Consider the following 19,867-nt stretch of genomic DNA (forward strand, 5'->3'; position numbering starts at 1 on the left):
ACTTAATTTACTTATTTTAGATTTGGGTGAATTTGGGTTAATTTAAAGGCATAACTAATTAGGGGACATTACAACCCTATTGGACATCCTCTAGCAAGATGGTCATATTCAAGACAGATCCAGAATCTGAACAAAATGTTTCCATAATCAAAAGGTAGTGCACATTTTATTCCATCTGGATCCAAAATTATCCTATATGGCGATGGTTACGCCAGATCACTAACACAAATATGAGCATAGTTGAGAACTCTTGGATTACAGTTCATCACAGAAGAAGTGATGTAAGCTTCAATTTTTGAGCGGTGATCCAATTCTTTGCCAGACTAACTCTTGCCAATATTTGTTAAATAGCAGTGGGAGGAAGACCCGTACTGAGATTTTGCAAAGTAGATCATCAGTGGGGTTGAAGGTTGGAGCTCAATGCTTCATGAGGACTCCATGTATGTTGAGAAGTCATGATCCTTGTTGGAAGATTCTTTTCCTTTCATACTTGGGTGCAAAAAATAGCCAAAAAATATCCTTTGGGCATCCATAGAGTCTCCACCGTTCTCAAAGCTTTCTAATCTTTCTGGATCTAGTCTTTCAGAGTTCTAGGTCCTAGGAAAGCTCTCATGAAGCAACAGATCAACATTCATTCCTTTGGCAACTAGAGACAACCTTTCAATTCATCCAATGTGGACTTCACTTTAAGTGGATGCACCATTCTGAGTCAAAAGCTATTTTGTTTTGTACCAGAGAAATTTGAGCTGCATATTGATTGGTTTATTTGCATCATATTGAAAGTAGCCTTTTAGATTGGAGAAGTTTAGCTTAGGCTGTTTAGAGGTAGTAATGTTTGAGCATGAATGAATTGGGGTTTCTTCTTGTTTGAATGAAATACTCGCAGACTTGTGACTAAAGATTCCACAAGGACTAGAAGTCAATTATAAAAGGATTTGGTTTGAGAGCTCCAACAGAATGCATAATCTGATTTACACAAATGAGACTTTGCTGTTGTTATAGAAGACAAAAAAAACACATTTCATGTGAAATAATATAACAGTTGCTTACTGACTACAAATTGGAGATTCATCTATCCAAACTGCAATACCAAACATTTGATTTTCAGCAAGCAGTAATTAACTGAAGACAAGTAAGCATACCTCTAGTTGCATCACTTCACAAGCAAGACTAAGATCTGCAATGGATGGCTCATAACTGCCAGTTAAAAATCTGTCATTTCCTGGAAGCCAAAATGTTTCAAGCTTTGAAAGGGATAATTTCAGAAGATTTTCTGCTTCAGATGCAGCTTGTGGATTCAAGGGCAGTCCCAGCGCAGGACCTAGTACGCGATTGAGAACAAGGCCAGCTGCAAAAGAAAACAAAAATAATCAAGTTCCATTGCTAATCAGGGACCACCCCAGGCTGAAAAGAATGAATATAGCAGGACCTTGTGCCATCTATCACAATGAGCTAGATGATTTTTGTCACTGCAATTTGATGCATAAGTTTGCTAGGAAATTGTTGTCATACCTCCTTGAAAGATTTAATTTATAGAATCATCCATAATAGGAAACATGGCAACATCATCACTAAGGTATCCATACTGACTAAATGAAAAGCACGAAGAAGATCGGCTATGTTCAGAATAAGTAAAAGTTAATCTATCAGTCTATCACCTTTCTTTCTGAAGATGATTATTGCATCCAATTATGAATAAATTTTATATAGTTAATGATTTTACAGCTTCCCACAAGAAGGTATAAGGTGCTGTCACTAACAAAATGAAAAATGTACAGAAATACCTATTTTATTAAAGATTAGTAAAAACTAATTTATCAGTACAGCAATTTTTTTTTGAATGCATCCAACTATGAATAAACTCTATATATCAAATGATTTTTTAGCTTCACACAAGAATCTATATGCATGCTTGAAAGTTACAAAATCTAGAACTACTCTCCAACAAAAGAAAGGAGGAAGGGAAGAACACTATTACAATGCACAAACGAAGAAGATGGGTCAATGGTAATCAAATGTAACAACTCATGTTATAGCAAGAAGTTGCAACAGTGAAAGAAGTTTAGAATGAACTAGATGATTTTTGTCACTGCAATTTGATGCATAAGTTTGCTAGGAAATTGTTGTCATACCTCCTTGAAAGATTTAATTTATAGAATCATCCATAATAGGAACCATGGCAACATCATCACTAAGGTATCCATACTGACTAAATGAAAAGCACGGAGAAGATCGGCTATGTTCAGAATAAGTAAAAGTTAATCTATCAGTCTATCACCTTTCTTTCTGAAGATGATTATTGCATCCAATTATGAATAAATTTTATATAGTTAATGATTTTACAGCTTCCCACAAGAAGGTATAAGGTGCTGTCACTAACAAAATGAAAAATGTACAGAAATACCTATTTTATTAAAGATTAGTAAAAACTAATTTATCAGTACAGCAATTTTATTTGAATGCATCCAACTATGAATAAACTCTATATATCAAATGATTTTTTAGCTTCACACAAGAATCTATATGCATGCTTGAAAGTTACAAAATCTAGAACTACTCTCCAACAAAAGAAAGAAGAGAAAAACACTATTACAATTCACAAACGAAGAAGATGGGTCAATGGAAATCAAATGTAACAACTCATGTTATAGCAAGAAGTTGCAACAGTGAAAGAAGTTTAGAGCACAACTCCCAAGAAAGAGAGCAGCTTGAGCAGTAGTATTAAAGCCCCCTTCCAGGTACCTATATACAAAATGGTGTACAGCAACAAAGAGAATCACACCACAAACATACATCCACATACACACATACCCACACACACATACACGTCCACTCACATGCACACACACTTGTGCAATATTCAATTTGGATATACCAATAAAGTGTCACTAAGTTAGAAGTCGTCGTAGGTTTCCATGGTTAAATGTATAGTAAAAACAGCAATACAGTTGTACTATAAACAGGAAATGTATGGACAAATTATTTAAAAAGAAAAGAATAGAGAGTTATACAGATATAAACAGTTGTAGGTTAAATTGTTGTTTCAATAATGATATGTCCTTTAGAACTCCTTTTCAACTTTGTTTGCTTTCTTGGTTTCTTGGGAGCTGACTCGAAAAGAAGAAAGGAAAGTACAATGATGTTCAAGGGCCTTGCTAGTACAATCTGTAATATCCTCTCTTTCCTAGCACTCAATTAATAATAATTTGCTAGCCTTTATTTTTATTCCCAAAGGCTACAGCAAAATTGAATAAGGGAATAAATTAAATTATTAATTTTGGATGGTCGTCAAATTCTAAGTTTATACGACATTCCTAAGTAATTGTTATTAAGAGGTCACTGTAATAATAAATGGGGCAGCTAAGTTCGCTTGTGCAATTTATTTAATCTTAAGCCTAAGTTAAATAATCATTATGACACGGAGCAGCTTATTTAGGAAGGCGAATTATTATTATAACCCAAAATCAAATTCTAATGATTGGTCAGCTTGTTATGGGTGGCAAACTGAAACATCATTTTTTATTGTTCAAGTCGATAAAGGGAAAATCAAATAAAGAGGAATATAAAAGAGGCAGCAATGACTTGGCTGGGCATTATTGCATCATTATCTTTGTCTTGAAGATTTTTCTCTGAGCAGCATGATTTTTCTTCTAATCTGGGACAAAACTCCTGGAGAGGATTAGGGATTTGGACAGCACTCCAAATCCTCCAGAACTCATCAACATCAATCGATCAATTCAAGGGCAGTTAACATAACTAACATATTATTGAAGAATTGTGAGCTGAAGCCTGTTCGCCTAGGGCTGGGACACATCATAACTCAGGCGATTTCCATTGGCTTGCCCTCTAGTGCAGTTCTGGCCCGATTTCTAGTGGCTTGGTAGCCTTTACTAAATCATATATGATCTACAGGCGACCACTCCATACAGGATCAGCGACTATTAATTAAGCACAACCTGCAGCATCAATTGAGGTGATAAAAGGGTTTATTACGGTTGATCTGAATTGGACGTTAGAAGATCATTGGCATTCCATGGTCAACATTCAACCTATGTATAGAGACTCATGTATAAGCTGAATGTGGTATGTTTCTCAGTAAGTTTTGTGTGCTATTGGTTAGCCGCAGCAATATATTAATTTAGTATTTTCAATATAATATAGATAATTACCTTTTTCCTTGGAAAAGGTATTGTCTTTATTTCTTTCTCTGAAAATTTCATCCATTGCATGCACAAGAATATACATGTTATGAAATAAACCTCAAGCAAATATTCAAAACAAACATTAGACTTCATTTAAATTGGAGGAAAAGATATTTCAATGGTATTAGAGCCACAAATCCTGCCAGCCTGTGAGGTCATCAGGTGTAAGGCAGACAAAAGCATTACATGTGGATGGGATAATATTTCTCAGTGGGAATTAGTTGCATGTAATTTTGAATTGATTCTATGAACCATCGTGAGATTCGTCAACACAGATATTACACCAGGCGCAGAGCTAAACAACAGGCAGAAGCATCAGGAGAACAAGAACCCTTGTTTGAACTGGGCAATAAGGCTGAACAACGGGAAGTGGGTGGAAATGGTCAACCCAATAGACAAGACGTACTGGCTCAAATGGCTCAGCAATAGCAGCAAATGATGCAAACCTTTATGCAGTCACAACAACAACTTCTGAATGTAATTGGTAATTTGAGGATCCAACAACCTCAGGCACGGAGTCAAGATGGTGAAGGTAGCGAGATAGGTCACGAAAATCATGCTGGAGCAGCCTCTAACGCTGGTAGGACAGAGAATACAAGGTCTGATACACCACTTCATCCTACCTTTTTGCCAAGAAGAAATGAAGAGGAAGAAGTTGAAGAGACATGTCACAGATGATGTCATGGCTACTTATGATGATTATATGGCACTCCCCGATCAAGTTAGAAGATTAATTAATCTGAATCAGTTTATGAATCAGCGAAAAGATAAGGCCAGATACAGATTGGAAAGGCAAGATAGAGGGCCTAGAAGGCAAACTAGACAAGGCACTCAACCCAGGGAATACAAGGAAGCATTGAATAAGGTTCCTTTATTGACCTTTGATAGAAGACGTAAGACAAGTGCTAGGTTGTGGGTGCATAAATTAGATACATTCTTATCACTTAAACCCATGGAGGAGGATAAGGCTATCCACTTTGCCACAATGCATCTAGAGGGAGCAGCATATGACTGGTGGCACCACGGATTAGTGTCACAAGATCATGCCATGATACATTCCTAGGAAGAATTTGTTAATAAACTGATTGCTTGCTTTGACCAGAAAGATGTGGAGGTCTACTATAGGGACTTGGCTCGGCTTAAGAAGGTTGGACATGTGGAATCATATATCAATAAGTTCCAAAAGATTGCAATGATGGTTCCTAATATGTTAGAAAAGAGAGTCACTATGCTGTTTGTGGAAGGATTGAGTGACAAATTAAGAGGATTGGTCAAGGCACATAAGCCTACTACTTTGCATGATTCCATTGAGTTAGCTCTTGACCTTGAGACTACAACTTCTTTTTAGACACAGAAGAAAAGTTTCAGCCCATGGAAACCAAATAAAAAAGGCTTTAATCCGTAGAAGAACACACCACCAAAAGTTGATCATAGGGCCAAGGAATGAATTGAGAAGGAAGAACTTATGCTTTAATTGTAAGGAACCTTGGTATCCCGGACACTGTTGACTTGGGAAAGGCAAAGTTTATTTGATTGAGGTCATGTCTGATGATGAAGAGAAAGAAGAGCAAGAGGCTTGTGTTGGAGGTGATAGTGATCATGAGGATCAACAACCGCAGGTGGAATTGGAGGATACTACAACCAAAGAAATTCCATGGAGCACTATTACCACATTATCTGGAGCTCCCAGAAGTCGGCCATTTCTATTGAGAGGTGTCCTTAAGGGGCAACGGATGGTTTGTCTAGCGGGTAGTGGAGCCACACATAATTTTATTGATGAAGGACTAGTGATGAAGCATAGACTACAAGTTGAGGACTTCCCAGGATTTAATGTTATTGTTGTTGATGGATTTATATTGAATTGCACCAAGGTGCTTCCCCAGCTGATCATTTAGATTGGACTCGATTATACCTTAACGGATGACTTTTATGTGCTTGGAGTTAGCAATATAGATGCCATCTTGGGCCTCCAGTGGTTAGAGTCACTTAAACGATATGTTCAGGACTTTCGCTAGATGCAACTTGAATTTATGGTTGACGGTAAGAAGATGATACTTAAGGCTATGTCGAATGATGGTCCTCGAGTGGTTTCAATGAGGAGGATGGGGGATCTATTCAAGCATGGTGATGTGGATTGGGTTGTACAGTGCTTTGTTCTTCTAAGCCTACCTCCAACAAGGAGCCGCAGTATCATGTCGATATCCAAACAGTGTTGGATAAGCATAGTGTGGTATTTGGAGACCTTCCTCTAGGTCGCCCCCCTTGATTGTGGGTTTGAACATGTCATTGAGCTTGAGGAGGGTGCCAAACTAGTTATCACTATGCCCTATTGACACCCACACCATTTTAAGGAAGAGATTGAGAAAAAAATCAAGGAGTTATTGAGTATGGGACACATCCGGCCCAGTTCCAATCCCTTCGCTTCGTCAGTTGTTTTGGTAAAAAGGGACAATACGCATGTGCATAGATTATAGAGCCCTGAACAAGAAAACCATTAAAAAAAGGTACCCCATTCCTAGGATTGATGAGCTGCTTGATGAGTTGCATGGGGTCGTGTTTTTCTAAGATTGATCTTCGTTCAGGCTACCATCAGATTCTGGTCCAAGAAGAAAACACACACAAGACTGCAATTTGTTGCCATTACGAACACTTTGAGTACCTATTCATGTCTGTTGTCCTCATTTTTGTTTTAAAAAATGGTCTATTACATAAAAATTGTTTAAAAATGAAAAATTTACTCTATGGCACGCTTCTCGAGGCAGAATTTTGCCTTACCCCTGGACTGGACTAATCCTCGATCCATCCTTAAACCACGTTTCGAATTTCATCACTTTTCAAGTTTGTTTGCTTTGGTTTTCTTTCAATTTCGGGTTTTTTTCTCCCTGACTGCAGGTGGGAAATTTTCCTTAAGTTGCAAGTTTTATGTTTTCCTTTGTTTTAGTGTTGTAGGGAAATTTTTAGTTAATTTCAAGTGCACTTTGTTGGTTTTTGTAACTAGGTAGAAAAATAAAAGTTGAATTCTAATTGTCGAAGGCAACATTAGAATTCAACTTAAGTAATAGGGCTGGATCCATTCTTACTATGTGGCGTGTGAATTAGTTATGTATTGTTCATTTGTAATGGGCTGGGCCCAATAACCATACGTTGTATTATGACAGGACCATTTCCTAACGTGTGGACCCATAAATGTTCACATGCAACACATTATGTATTCCTCCACATGAAACGTGTGAAACACACGTCTAAATGTAACATGTGGTTAAGCAATTTATGTTTATAGGGTTGGGCCCAAATGAAACGTGTGGTTAAGCATTTCATAGGGATGGGCCCCAAACAGGAAACGTGTCACAAGTTGCAAGTTATGTAGGCCCCAAATTGGGCGCCAAAGTGCAAAGTGAAATATGTAAAATAAAGGAAATTAGTTAAGGCCGACTTAGAAGACTTGAACATGAATCTTGTATATAAACAAGATTCATTCTACACAACAAATATTCTTATCAAGTGCGATCAGCCTTATGCAAGAACAGTCAGCAAATCAGGCATCTTAGAGAGCGAATCCATAGGACAACTCGCTGGGAAAGGTGATGCACTATACTTCAGTGATCTCCCTCTTCAATTGATGTCGATATTCTGCTCTCCCTGAAGACACACTACAGCTGCATATGCTAGGTTCAGTCTGCCCTAGATTGGCAACCAAATCAGATAAGTAATCTGATTCATGTAATTTGCTCATAATTAAGAATCTGATCTGAATCTTTCATGCTGGGTTTTTCCTCCAAGAGGGAGGTTTTCCCAGGGTACGTGTGTCTTGTGTTGTGTGTTCTTATTGTTATTTCTGCTTATTCTCAATCTTTTTATAACTTAAGTAACTAGATTAACATCTGATTACCTAAAATCAATCTGGTATCAGAGCCTAGGTTTGCATGTGTAGTGATCAGATTTACAGCCTGGACTTCTGTGTGACAGCTAGGGTTTTCAGATGATTACATGCACAGTCAAGATCCTTCCTCTGCATCAATGGATTCCTCATCCTCTTAGTATCTTAGAACCTTCAAAGGTGATGAATCTCAATTTATTCAAGGGAGATAGGTAAGTGAAGTTGTAGGTGATTTGAAGCTACCTTAAAACTTACCTTATTTTGATACTTGCTGTCATCCTTATATATTCAATGTTTTCATGGCTGAATAGTGATAGTGTATATATATGGATGTGTATTAGGATCCAAATATAGGTAAATGTCTTCTATCTATATGTCTGAATCTATGTGTTGAGGGTTTGTAAGGGTTGGTGTTTTGTTTTACTATATCATGTCTCTGAGGTAACCTAATGTCTACTCTTGAAGATAATGTTTTCAGACTATGTCTCTCTGAAGAAAGCATTCATGCATGACCTGAGAAGCCCTACCTCAATCAGATCTTGTCATCGGACTAATTATGAAAGTCTACCTTTCATCTCTCTCTTTTAAGATGCTATGGGTCCACTTCATAAGTAAAAATGAATCATCAGGTCTGTGAATTCTTTATTTAGATAGAGTTTTAGAGGGAGTCTTGATATCTTTTAATATCTCATTTCATTCTTGGGTTCTAATCATTATGGTTTAATAGAGGAATTGATAATATATATCTAATGTATATTCCTTGTCTATTACAAAAAGTTTATTTATGATACTAACCATGATACACTGGGTGTATCATCCACCCTCTGTGGAGTGCAAGGTGGCAGTGCTCGCTCACCCTCTGCGGAGTGCAAGGTGGCAGTTCTTTCCACCCTCTGCGGAGTGCAAGGTGGTGGTTATTTCTCACCCTCTACGGAGTGCAAGGTGTGTTCACCCTCTGCGGTGTGCAAGGTGACAGGTTGTTCTTCTCAGTGAAGAAGCTTATGTATCCTCTACGGTTGTGCATGATTTATGTTGCATGGTTCTTTGAGTATTAATTATTGCAGGTGTGCATATGGAAAGGTCTTTGTCATCCTTTGTGGATGTGCATGATGAAAGATCATGAAATTCTGATGATATATGCAGGTCCCAAGAAAGTGTGAAGCTATGAAGTTTTGGATTCATCCTTTGCAAGCATTGCAAGAGGAATTTCATGGAAAGGTCCATATTGTGTAAAATTGTGTTCAAATTGCATATTGTATGTATTACTTAGGGTTGGGCCCTAATCATGTAATCTGGTTGAAAGATTCTGATTATGTATTTATTTTCCTCCCTAGTTAAGAGGGAGTGTGGTTTTTGTAACTAGGTAGAAAAATAAAAGTTGAATTTTGATTGCCGAAGGCAACATTAGAATTCAACTTAAGTAATAGGGTTGGACCCATTCTTACTATGTGGCATGTGAATTAGTTATGTATTGTTCATTTGTAATGTGCTGGGCCCAATAACCATACGTTGTATTATGACAGGACCATTTCCTAATGTGTGGACCCATAAATGTTCACATGCAACACATTATGTATTCCTCCACATGAAACGTGTGAAACACACATCTAAATGTAACGTGTGGTTAAGCAATTTATGTTTATAGGGTTGGGCCCAAATGAAACGTGTGGTTAAGCATTTCATAGGGCTGGGCCCCAAACAGGAAACGTGTCACAAGTTGCAAGTTATGTAGGCCCCAAATTGGGCGCCAAAGTGCAAAGTGAAATATATAAAATAAAGGAAATTAGTTAAGGCCGACTTAGAAGACTTGAACATGAATCTTGTATATAAACAAGATTCATTCTACACAACAAATATTCTTATCAAGTGCGATCAGCCTTATGCAAGAACAGTCAGCGAATCAGGCATCTTAGAGAGCGAATCCATTGGACAACTTGTTGGGAAAGGTGATGCGCTATACTTCAGTGATCTCCCTCTTCAATTGATGTCGATATTCTGCTCTCCCTGAAGACACACTACAACTGCATATGCTAGGTTCAGTCTGCCCTAGATTGGCAACCAAATCAGATAAGTAATCTGATTCATGTAATATGCTCATAATTAAGAATCTGATCTGAATCTTTCATGCTGGGTTTTTCCTCCAAGAGGGAGGTTTTCCCTGGGTACGTGTGTCTTGTGTTGTGTGTTCTTATTGTTATTTCTGCTTATTCTCAGTCTGTTTATAACTAAGTAACTAGATTAACATCTGATTACCTAAAATCAACACACTTTATGAAAAATAGAACTTGTAACTTACTTTTTATTTCCCCCTTGTTGCTTTTTGGCATTTTAGTCATTGTAGGAACATTTTGAACATATTACAAGTGAACTTTAAATTATAAAGCTAAAAAAAACTTGTAATTCATTTAAAAAGTTCCACTTAAGTGATTTTAAGTTATGGTAGGGTTTTTTCTCCTCCATTACAAGTTTTATAAAGTCACTTTAAGTTGTAATAGGGATTTTATTTCCCTATTACATGTTTTATTTTTAAGTTATTTTTGTGACTTGTAAAAGGAATTTTAATTTCCCTTTACTAGTCTTTTGTTGAGTTGTTTAAAACTTGTAAAGGGAGTTTTATATCCCTTTTACATGCATTTTAAACTTGTAGTTTGCCCTCACAAACCCGATTTTGCCCTATGCATGAAAAGTAAACATTTTTAAACTTGCAAATGGGTTTTACAAACCTGATTTCATGTGTTCTTTGCAATTTTAAACTACTTGTTCTTCCTCAAGAACCTGACCAGCTATAGAGGTGGATTTTGTTGAGAGTTTTCCAACGATTTTTGTGGAGAGATTCAAAGGAGGAAGAAGGCGTTTAAGTTTCATATCGATTTTCATGCATCTTCAAACTCCTTTCATGCCATTTGGAAGACATTGTTGCTGGTTTTATGGCGTTTTGACAGCAAACACGTGTTTTTGAAATACCACGATTTACCTCATTCAAGAGCCACGAATCTTGTCTCTCCTAAATCGTTTTGACTTGTCTTGCCTAGGTGTGGAGGTTGGATGTTTTACTAGACCAATTTTTCAAGCTTTTGATAGGTGTTTTGCTCCATATGGCATTTTTTTTAAAATGTGGCTAGGGTTTGGAGTTTCGTTTTTTGTCTATTTAAGAGATTTTTTCTCTTCTTTCAAAGATTGCCTCTTGTTCTTTGGAGGTCGTTTTGTTGATCAAGGTATGTTTTCTTCCCTTGTTCTTGTTTTCTTTTCTTATTTTAGTTTGTTTTGGTTTCCTTGATCAATTTGTATATATGTTAGTTTTGTTTTGCTCTTGCCTAAAATCGGTTTTGTGAGAAATTTTCCCCTTTGTTCCAAGTTTGCAAAGCAATTTGTGAATTGCATTGTCTTTCCCCTTTTTCCTCTTTGCTTGCAATCAGGATTTAAAAACCCGGTTGCAAGAGAGATGAAAATAGTTGATCTACCCCTTTGGTTGAAAAATCTTAACCATCTTTTGATGAAATTCCAAGTTTCAAAGTTGGAAAATGCTCATCCTTTCAAAATCAGGTTTTTAAGATTTGATTACAAGTTGAAAGTTCTTCCCATTTTCATAAAGATGATCTTCCCAAAATCTTTCCATTTTCATTCTTACTCATTGCTATCATCCATACATACCATTCCCGCCATTTCCTACATGTCAAAATCTCATTTTTCACCCACTACTTCATTTTCCTTTTTACAAGTATACTTGCATTAGGGTTTCAAAAGCTTGATTGCACATTTGTTCTTCCCTACTTGTATACTTGTAAAATGTTCCCCAAGATCTGAAATTGGTCAAAAGCCAAGTTCCAAGCATCCCTATTTATTTCCCATCTTCCTCTCACAAAGTTGTGAAGTGCAAGAGATAGGATTTTTCCCATTTGAAGAGGAAAGATGATAGTTGTAGTTGATCTTGATGTTGCTTTGACACTTTTAAGTCTTCATCGCAGCATATCGGGTTGTTCTTCAATGTCAGATTAACCATCATCTTCCGTTTCAAAGAAGATGAAATACAAATTTGATAAGTACCGGAATGAGGTCTCCCCTTCACAAGTTTCCTCTCCTATGGATCATATCAAGGATACGGAAATAGGGCATGTTGACATGTCAGATTTCATCAAAAGGGTGGAGGATCTGCAGGATAGTAACATGTAGAGATTGTTGGACGGCCACATTCACCATGCTTCTTCTTTTCCGGTGGCTGCCCTAGAACCCAAGTTTGTTCTTGCTTGTGCTCACCATTTTGATAAAGAGATAAGAACTATCAGAAATGATGATGGGGAGACAATAATCTGTCTTGATGTGGATACTATTGAAAAAAAATTCAAAATACCGTCAGCACCTGTGTATATGGATATTTCCAAAGATAGTGCAACTGATTACTATGTCAAGAGGGAAAAGGATTGCAAATGCCACTTTAACAGGTGGATCCATGAGCCACGAGCTGCTTTCATAAGATGGGCTAAGTTATACCGTTGTGACTTCAAGTGGGAAATTGGAGACATCATTACTCTCCTCAGTAGGATGTTAGGTCTAGAGGATTCTAATGTTTTTGAACCCTGGATGTATCAATTTATCATGTTTATAAGGCAGTCCCATCACATCTCATGGGCTGAAATCATTAGTGATGCTTTGTGTGAACAACTTGTGGCAGTCCCTTCCACCATGACATTCTATATGAACTCATATCTTGTGTATCTAGCAGCATCACTTAGACACTTCCCTGGTCTTTCTACCAAGGGTGATCGCTCGCTTATACCTGTGTGGGAGTACTATGATCAGCTGCCTTTGAGACCCAACAGATTGCATTACAGGAGGGTTCAGGATGCATTCTTTGGTTATTTTATGTGTCAATTTGACAAGACCCTAAAGAATAGAAGAGTGTCAAACGAAGCATGGGAGAAGGTGAATGAGTATGGTTGTTTGTTCCTTCAATTCTCGACTTTCACATACATGAGAGTTGGATGTTACAGCGGGCAACCGTACATGCTTCCTAGATTCTCAACTGATAAGATTATTCTTATGGAGTTGGGAAGACAGATCATGGCTGTTCATGCACATCAATTTGTCAGGCATAAGGTTGGGATGGGGATTTCTACAACTAACCCATTGAAGATTGGTCGGTACTCCCTCATTACATCCACCAAAGCCAAAGCTATGGAGACCGAAATGTAGGAGATAAAACTCAAAAGGTTCAAATCAAGGGCAGATTTTGACTACCGAGGTATGAAGGAGAGAATCAAAAAGTCCTTCATACATGTGCATCGCATAGAGGATATTTGGGTGGATCTTCGTATAGAAAAGGAGGTTCATAAGATGGATTATTGCAGGCTCACCCTTGAGCAGATTATTGATTTGAACCTAGTGGACATTCCGCAAGGAACGATTGATGATTGGAATGTCCTTGATCCAGAATATGTTTCACGTAGAGTTGATGAAGCCCCACTTCCATTAATTCAGTGGTCACACAAAGAATGCACTTTTATTCTTGAGAGATTTCAGCCTATCCTAGCTAGCACCAACACTTGGCTCAAAGGTAATGGTGTTAAACTTATCAAGATCAAAATTGGTAAGGAAGATGACTCTACAGGACCCCTTGGTCGCAGGACCAAGATTTAGATAAATAACAAGGAAGGTGCATCATCTTCAGGCACTAGAATTAAGTTGCGGGTGAGTCGGGCAATGGTACTTCCTCTAAAGGAAGAGACAGTTCGTGGGAAGGAAAAAACCCAGCTTCTTATTCATGTGATTGATCTTGAAAATCTAGAAGAAGAACAACATTCAGATGATGCTCCTAAGTCACCAGCTTCAGAGTCACCTCATGAGGTCCCTTCCTCAATCCCCATGGAGCTACTTTTATCTCCTCCTGACACAAATGTGGATGCTTCTTCCGTTATTCATTATGTTCCTATACTAGTGGATGAGTCTCCTCAGAACGCCATTCCCATTTCAGCTGTTGAGCCACCTCTTGATTATCAACAAGAGAGTTTGTTGGAAATATTCGAGGATACTCCTACATGTATTCATTTGTCAAAGATTGATACCTCTACTTTCGGCTTTGAGAAGTTTATGAGACAATCCTCATGTCCTTTCGTTACCGAGCAAGCCATGGTTGCCATCCAGACAGATACTTCCCTCAGGATGACCACGGTTGTTCAAACATAAACTGCTTCTCCTCTACTTTCAACTACTATTGAAGGAGAGCTAATGGCTTTACCTCCATGGCTCGGTTCTTTGAGTCCCAAGAGAAAGAAGCAGGAAATTTCTCCTGATGTCTTTGATTATTAGTAGCTTAAGCAATCTAGGTCTAAGGTTGCTAAAAGAGCCAAGACAATCTCAAGGGTAATTATTGAACCTCTTGTAGATGAAGGTGGCTGAAATTGTTTAACCTCTTGTAGACAAGCCACATGAGGAGATGCAAGTTGCTGATTACAAGGTCACAAGGGTAGAGTTGGGTAAGAAAACACATGAAGTAGTCAAACGTGATTCCGAGCAGTCCGTAGCTTCACTAGTACAGCGATATGATGAGCTTCTAGCCAAGAAGGACAAGCTATAAGAGGAGAATAGGCAACTTGTTGCAGCTGTTCAAAAGATCACCAAATCCGCTAGTGAAGGGAGCAATCCTTCAAGTTCTTCCGGTCCATAAGAATCAATTCAAGGAGTTGAGAGAGCTGCTCAAAAGGTACAAGCATTGGAATCTTGGGTAGATCAGCTTCATGATTTATGTGTAGAGGTCTTGAAGGAGGTTTTTCAAATGATGGTCAAATTGAAGACCATTGAGGAACAATTGAACCAGGTTTCTAACACTTTCAAACAGAACTTGGGAAAGGTGGAAGATAGCTTGACAACTTGGCTCAAGATTCCTCAGCAAAAGTTGAGTGTTCTTCTAGAACATCAGGTTATTCCTTGGAGAGTTGTATATTTAGAATACCAGGAGCTCTTGGAGAACAAAGCCCTTGTACTCAAGTAACTTGTTGAAGACATTGATGATGCCATGAGATTGCAAGTGGAAGTATTTCATGATATTGTTTCTCGTTGTGATAAAGCTTCTTGTAATATCATGGATCATAATGGGGAATTATTATCAAAAGAAAGGGTTCTCTCAGATCTACAATTGAAGATTCATCATGAGTGGAAGAGTGAACCATTTTCAGCGGCATCTATTCAAGCTTTGGTTACATACCAAGTCTTCTTACAAGAAATTCAGTCTTTCTTTGAGAAGAATAATGCCACAAGCCTTTGTTGCAGCGATGTTATTGTCAAAACCATGATAGTGGCAAAAAATACCCATGAACCAAATCCTAATGAGCCGCAAATGATCTTCCAGAAGTTTGAAGGATTCATGTCTACACATGCTGCAGCCTAAGTGTTTTTTAACACTTGGTTGCATTTTTAGAATTGTAATCTCTTAGTTGTAGTTTCTCTTTCGACATGTTTACTTGTAAAAACATTTTGTAAATTGCAAGTCAAGTCATTACTTGCACTTTTGTAATTACAAGTAGACGAGTTACAAGTAAATTTAGAATAGGACTTGTAACTTTGAATAAGTCATAGTTAGTTATTGAATAAGTCTTGGTGGTTGAGAGAATTTCTCAAGTTAGTTAGGATCCTCCCACCTTTTTCTCAAGACTCCTCTCCTATAAATACTTGAGGAGGTCTATTGTAATCCTTATCTTTTGGAAAGCAAGCAAAAACTCTACCAAATTTGCAGCAAAGAAGTCTTTGAGCTTTTATGTGTAAATTAAAAAATTGAAAGAAATAGAAGAAGATTGCTCAAGTGTTGAGTATTTGTGCTACATTCTTGAGTTTGTGTTCCATATTATGTTTCTTGCAAGTGTTTCTTAGAGAGCTTAATCGAATTTGATTTGCAGTCTTTGTGCTGCAAGTATTCGAGGTTAATATAAATTAGAGTAAATATTCTTTTGGAAAGAGTTGTAAGTCTTTGTGCTCACACGTATTCTTGAGAGAGAGATTAGAAGTAGATTTTATAATAGGAAATAGTTGTGAGACTTTGAGCTCACACTAGTTCTTGTTGTCTTGTGTAGAAAGGAATAAGCTATTTCAAACTTCGTGCTGTCATATTTTGTTCTTGTTATTATTAGTATAGAAAAGGGTAGATAGGACTTCACATATTCAAGACTTTGAGCTTGATATTGTTGTCTCGTCCCGAAAGAAATGACAAAAGTCTTTGAGCTTTCAAGAAACTTCATTTCCTTTCTCTCATTTCATTTCAAAAGTTGTTACTGCTGATTTACGTTAAATTGCTATCACTTTTCTGTGGAGAGAAAAGGATATTGGCTTTCTTGAAAAAATAAAAGACTGTTGTTCCATCCTATTTTAGTTTTAGTATTAGATAGATAGGGGGAGCCTTCCCTTAATTAAGAGAGTATCATACTCACACATTGTGGTTGAAACCATAATTTTGTATATTTCCCCAAGTGTACAAAATTTTCAACCAACAATCTCGTTTGAACTCACCAATACACCGACGACATTCCAGTCTTGTATGAACCACACTTTTCAGGATCAGTTGCGCAAGTTTGTACTAGTTTTCTTTGATGACATACTGATATACAGTAAGTCCTGGGATGATCATTGTAATACCCCTTCCGTAATCAAACTCTTTTGACCTAGTTGACCATGGTTGACTTTTCAGTGGCTTACGTGGATGCTTGACACATTATGATTGTGATGTTTTTATCTAGGTATTATGCTTTGGAGTGTGATTTGGTGAATGTGATTATGCATTACTGCCTATTAAGGATTTGGTTTTGATTATGCACTATTTTTTTGAATGAGTAGATGTTAATTCTGCTTATGCATTATATTTTATAAATGATGAAATGTTAATTTTATTCATGTGTTACTAAAAATGGACTAACACATTTACTTCATATGTGAGTTGCACTATGTATCTATCCTCATGTTTGTGTGGAATTTGTATGGGGTGCGAGGAGATGATTTTTTGTCACTCACTTCGGTGAGACATGGAAAGTCACGATTCTCCTACACCGGTGTGGTTATCGTATTTGTATATATATGTGTACATGTGGTTCGGTGATGCAGGAATTGTAGGTACAAGGTATCGACTCCACCTGTTTCCACAGGTTTGAGCATATCTAATTAACCCGATGAAAGTGGAGGAGATGGTTTTAAGGCCCTAAATGTCATCCCTAGCCTTGCTCGATTGTGAGCGTTGTCAGTCATTTCTCAACCCTATCGGATTGCCAATTAGGCCACCTTTCCGATGTTGGTATGCGGGTCGTTTCATTACTTTGTCTAGTTGAGTTTGTGTTATGCGTTTTGTGACTTTATTAATTCTCTTCTAGTGTTAGTTAATGTGAAATTAATTATTAATACTTTATGGTTATTAATAATTAATGTGTATTGCTTTTATAATTAAACTAAGAATAAAGTATTATAGGCACCTTTTTATGGTTAAATAAATAAATCAATTACTCTTAGTTGTTTAGTTAAATTGATTGTTTTATTTATTTCATGAGCAGACTTTTTATTATGCCTTGTCCATTTGAGAAAAGGTTATTTCTAACTTTTAAAAAAAAATATATCTTGATGGATTTTTGTGTGAGGGAATTAAATTTTTAAATTAAAATTTAAATGTTTTTTTAAAATTTGAGAAAGAAAGTTAAATTGAATTATATGAAAAGTGGAATTTTCATAAATAAAGGATTGTGCCTTAAAAGATATTTTTTTGGGTGAAAACTCCTTTATATTTGGGAAAATTTTCCAAAAGAGGGAGTCTTTTTCATTTTGGAAAGTTCTTTTTCCTCTCTCTGGTGGAATGGGGGTTTTGCTGGAAGTTCTGGTATTTTGGGAGGATTGGGTGCTCTCCTCCAAATTTTTCTTCCAGGAAAGCAATGGAAGGTTGGATTATTAAACTTTTGTTTTGTTCATTTTGTTTACATATCTGAGAATGTGTGACTGAAATTGTGTTCTTTCTTTCCCTTTCCTGTTGAAAGAATTCTTTGTTTGAGAAATTGGGTTATGGGGGTTATTCCAGATTTTTTTTCCCAATTTTTGGAAATCAAAAAATTGGCTGTGAAATATGGATGAATTGAAAATCTCTTTGGAATTTGTTTTTGAATCATTGTTTGCAAATTTTGGGAGCATACTATTGAATTATTCCTAAGTTACCGGTTCTGGTTCGGATTCAGGTTCGGATTCGGGTACGGATTCGCAGATTCGGCAAAAAAAAAAAATTCTTGGGTACGGGTTCGGGTTCGTCCGTATATATATATATATATATGTTCAAACTTCAAACATCAAAATTATGTATGTTCATAGTTCAAACATACAAATATGAAACATACAATGTAACTTTCCCATGCAATGATACATAAATGATAACAGATAAATCATAAATCATAAATCCATAATTGCCAATGCCAATAAATATTCTGATATTGATATATCGTAAATCATAAATGTAATATCATATTCATAATTTGCAAAAAAGATAATATTCAAGTTTCAAGTTTCAATTCATTCAAGTTTCAAAATGTTAAAATAAGATTAAAAAATTTGTTTTTTAATTGTTTTTCTTTGTTTTCTAACCCGTGGGCCCTGTTTTTGGGAACCCACGGGCTTGGGTTCACCTGGGTCCCCAACCGCCTGGGCAGGACCCGGGTGGGACCCAGGTCGAACCAGGCTCGAACTAGGACTGGGCATAAACCAGGACCAAGACACGGCCATTTTTGGCAAGAATCGGTAACTGAGAATTATTCACATTCAATTAATTGCCAAAATTATTTACCCTGGGCAGTGAATTTTTCCCGCTATCTTATTTTTTTATCTGGACAGAGGATTTTAGTTGCTGTTCAAACTTCATTATATAAATTATCAGAATAAATTTGAGGGTTTTGTTGTTCTTATACAACTCTATTTGCTTGGTTTTATTAGTAATTTCCTGTTTTGAATTTACAGAGGAAGAAAATTTAAAAAAAAAATAAAAATTCACGTTTTGAGTTTGGCAGGGGAGGCGTGTGGAGGCCAAACCCACAACCGTGGGGGAGATGATCCATGCCATGGGTGCCCCTCTTCCCACAGCTGTGCGGGAGGCGACCCATGCCATGGGCGACACTCTCCCCACAACTATGGGAGAGGCAACCCATGCCATGGGCGCCTCTCACCCCACATTGTGGATGGGGAGTTAAACCCCCCCAACATGGGGAAAGTATATGCCAGGCACCCACACAAAATTTGTAGTTTCGTATTTTTTATTTGCTGTTAAAATATTATTCCCTGGCAGTTAGTATGTTATTTGGAATTTATTAATTCGATATATATATATATTTGTATTTTCAAATTGAGAATGGGGTTTAGTGGGATTTTGATCTTTTTAAAATGATCATCAGTTTTTAAACAAAAAAACAAATATAATTGTAATGTTATATGTGTATATATATGTGTGTGAAGTTTGGAATTTAGAAAGTATCAATTAAATGTTATATTGATTGGAGATATTTGTAATAACGTTGGAAAATAAAAGTTCTTATTGATAATCATGTATTAATTTAGTCAATATGGCTTCAGTTGGATAGATCTATATTTGGATTAAATAATGACCTCTTTAGACGGTAATTTGCTTTTATTCCGTAAAAGATTGCTTGACATTTTTATCACAAGTGAAACCTGTGTTTAGCCATTTATTGGATTGGAAGCTTAACGGTTTAATTTTACTTCAAGGGAAGATTTTCATGTGTGTGTGGGTGTGGATTTTTAAATCAAGTCAATGAGCAAGTCATATGGGTAT

The 19,867-nt window shown here is 36.9% G+C and overlaps 1 protein-coding gene across 1 annotated transcript in view; it reads right to left on the bottom strand.

Moving 5' to 3' along the window:
• LOC131030541 (glutathione S-transferase T1) overlaps window positions 1-19,867 on the bottom strand; it is a 296,126-nt gene that overhangs the window by 50,219 nt on the left and 226,040 nt on the right. The window contains exon 6 of the mRNA XM_057961404.2: window positions 1,143-1,348. Within this exon, the coding sequence (XP_057817387.1) occupies window positions 1,143-1,348 (206 nt within the window). The remainder of the gene's footprint in view (window positions 1-1,142; window positions 1,349-19,867) is intronic.

The sequence above is a fragment of the Cryptomeria japonica genome, chromosome 4 (assembly GCF_030272615.1).
Source record: "Cryptomeria japonica chromosome 4, Sugi_1.0, whole genome shotgun sequence".
NCBI lineage: Eukaryota > Viridiplantae > Streptophyta > Pinopsida > Cupressales > Cupressaceae > Cryptomeria > Cryptomeria japonica.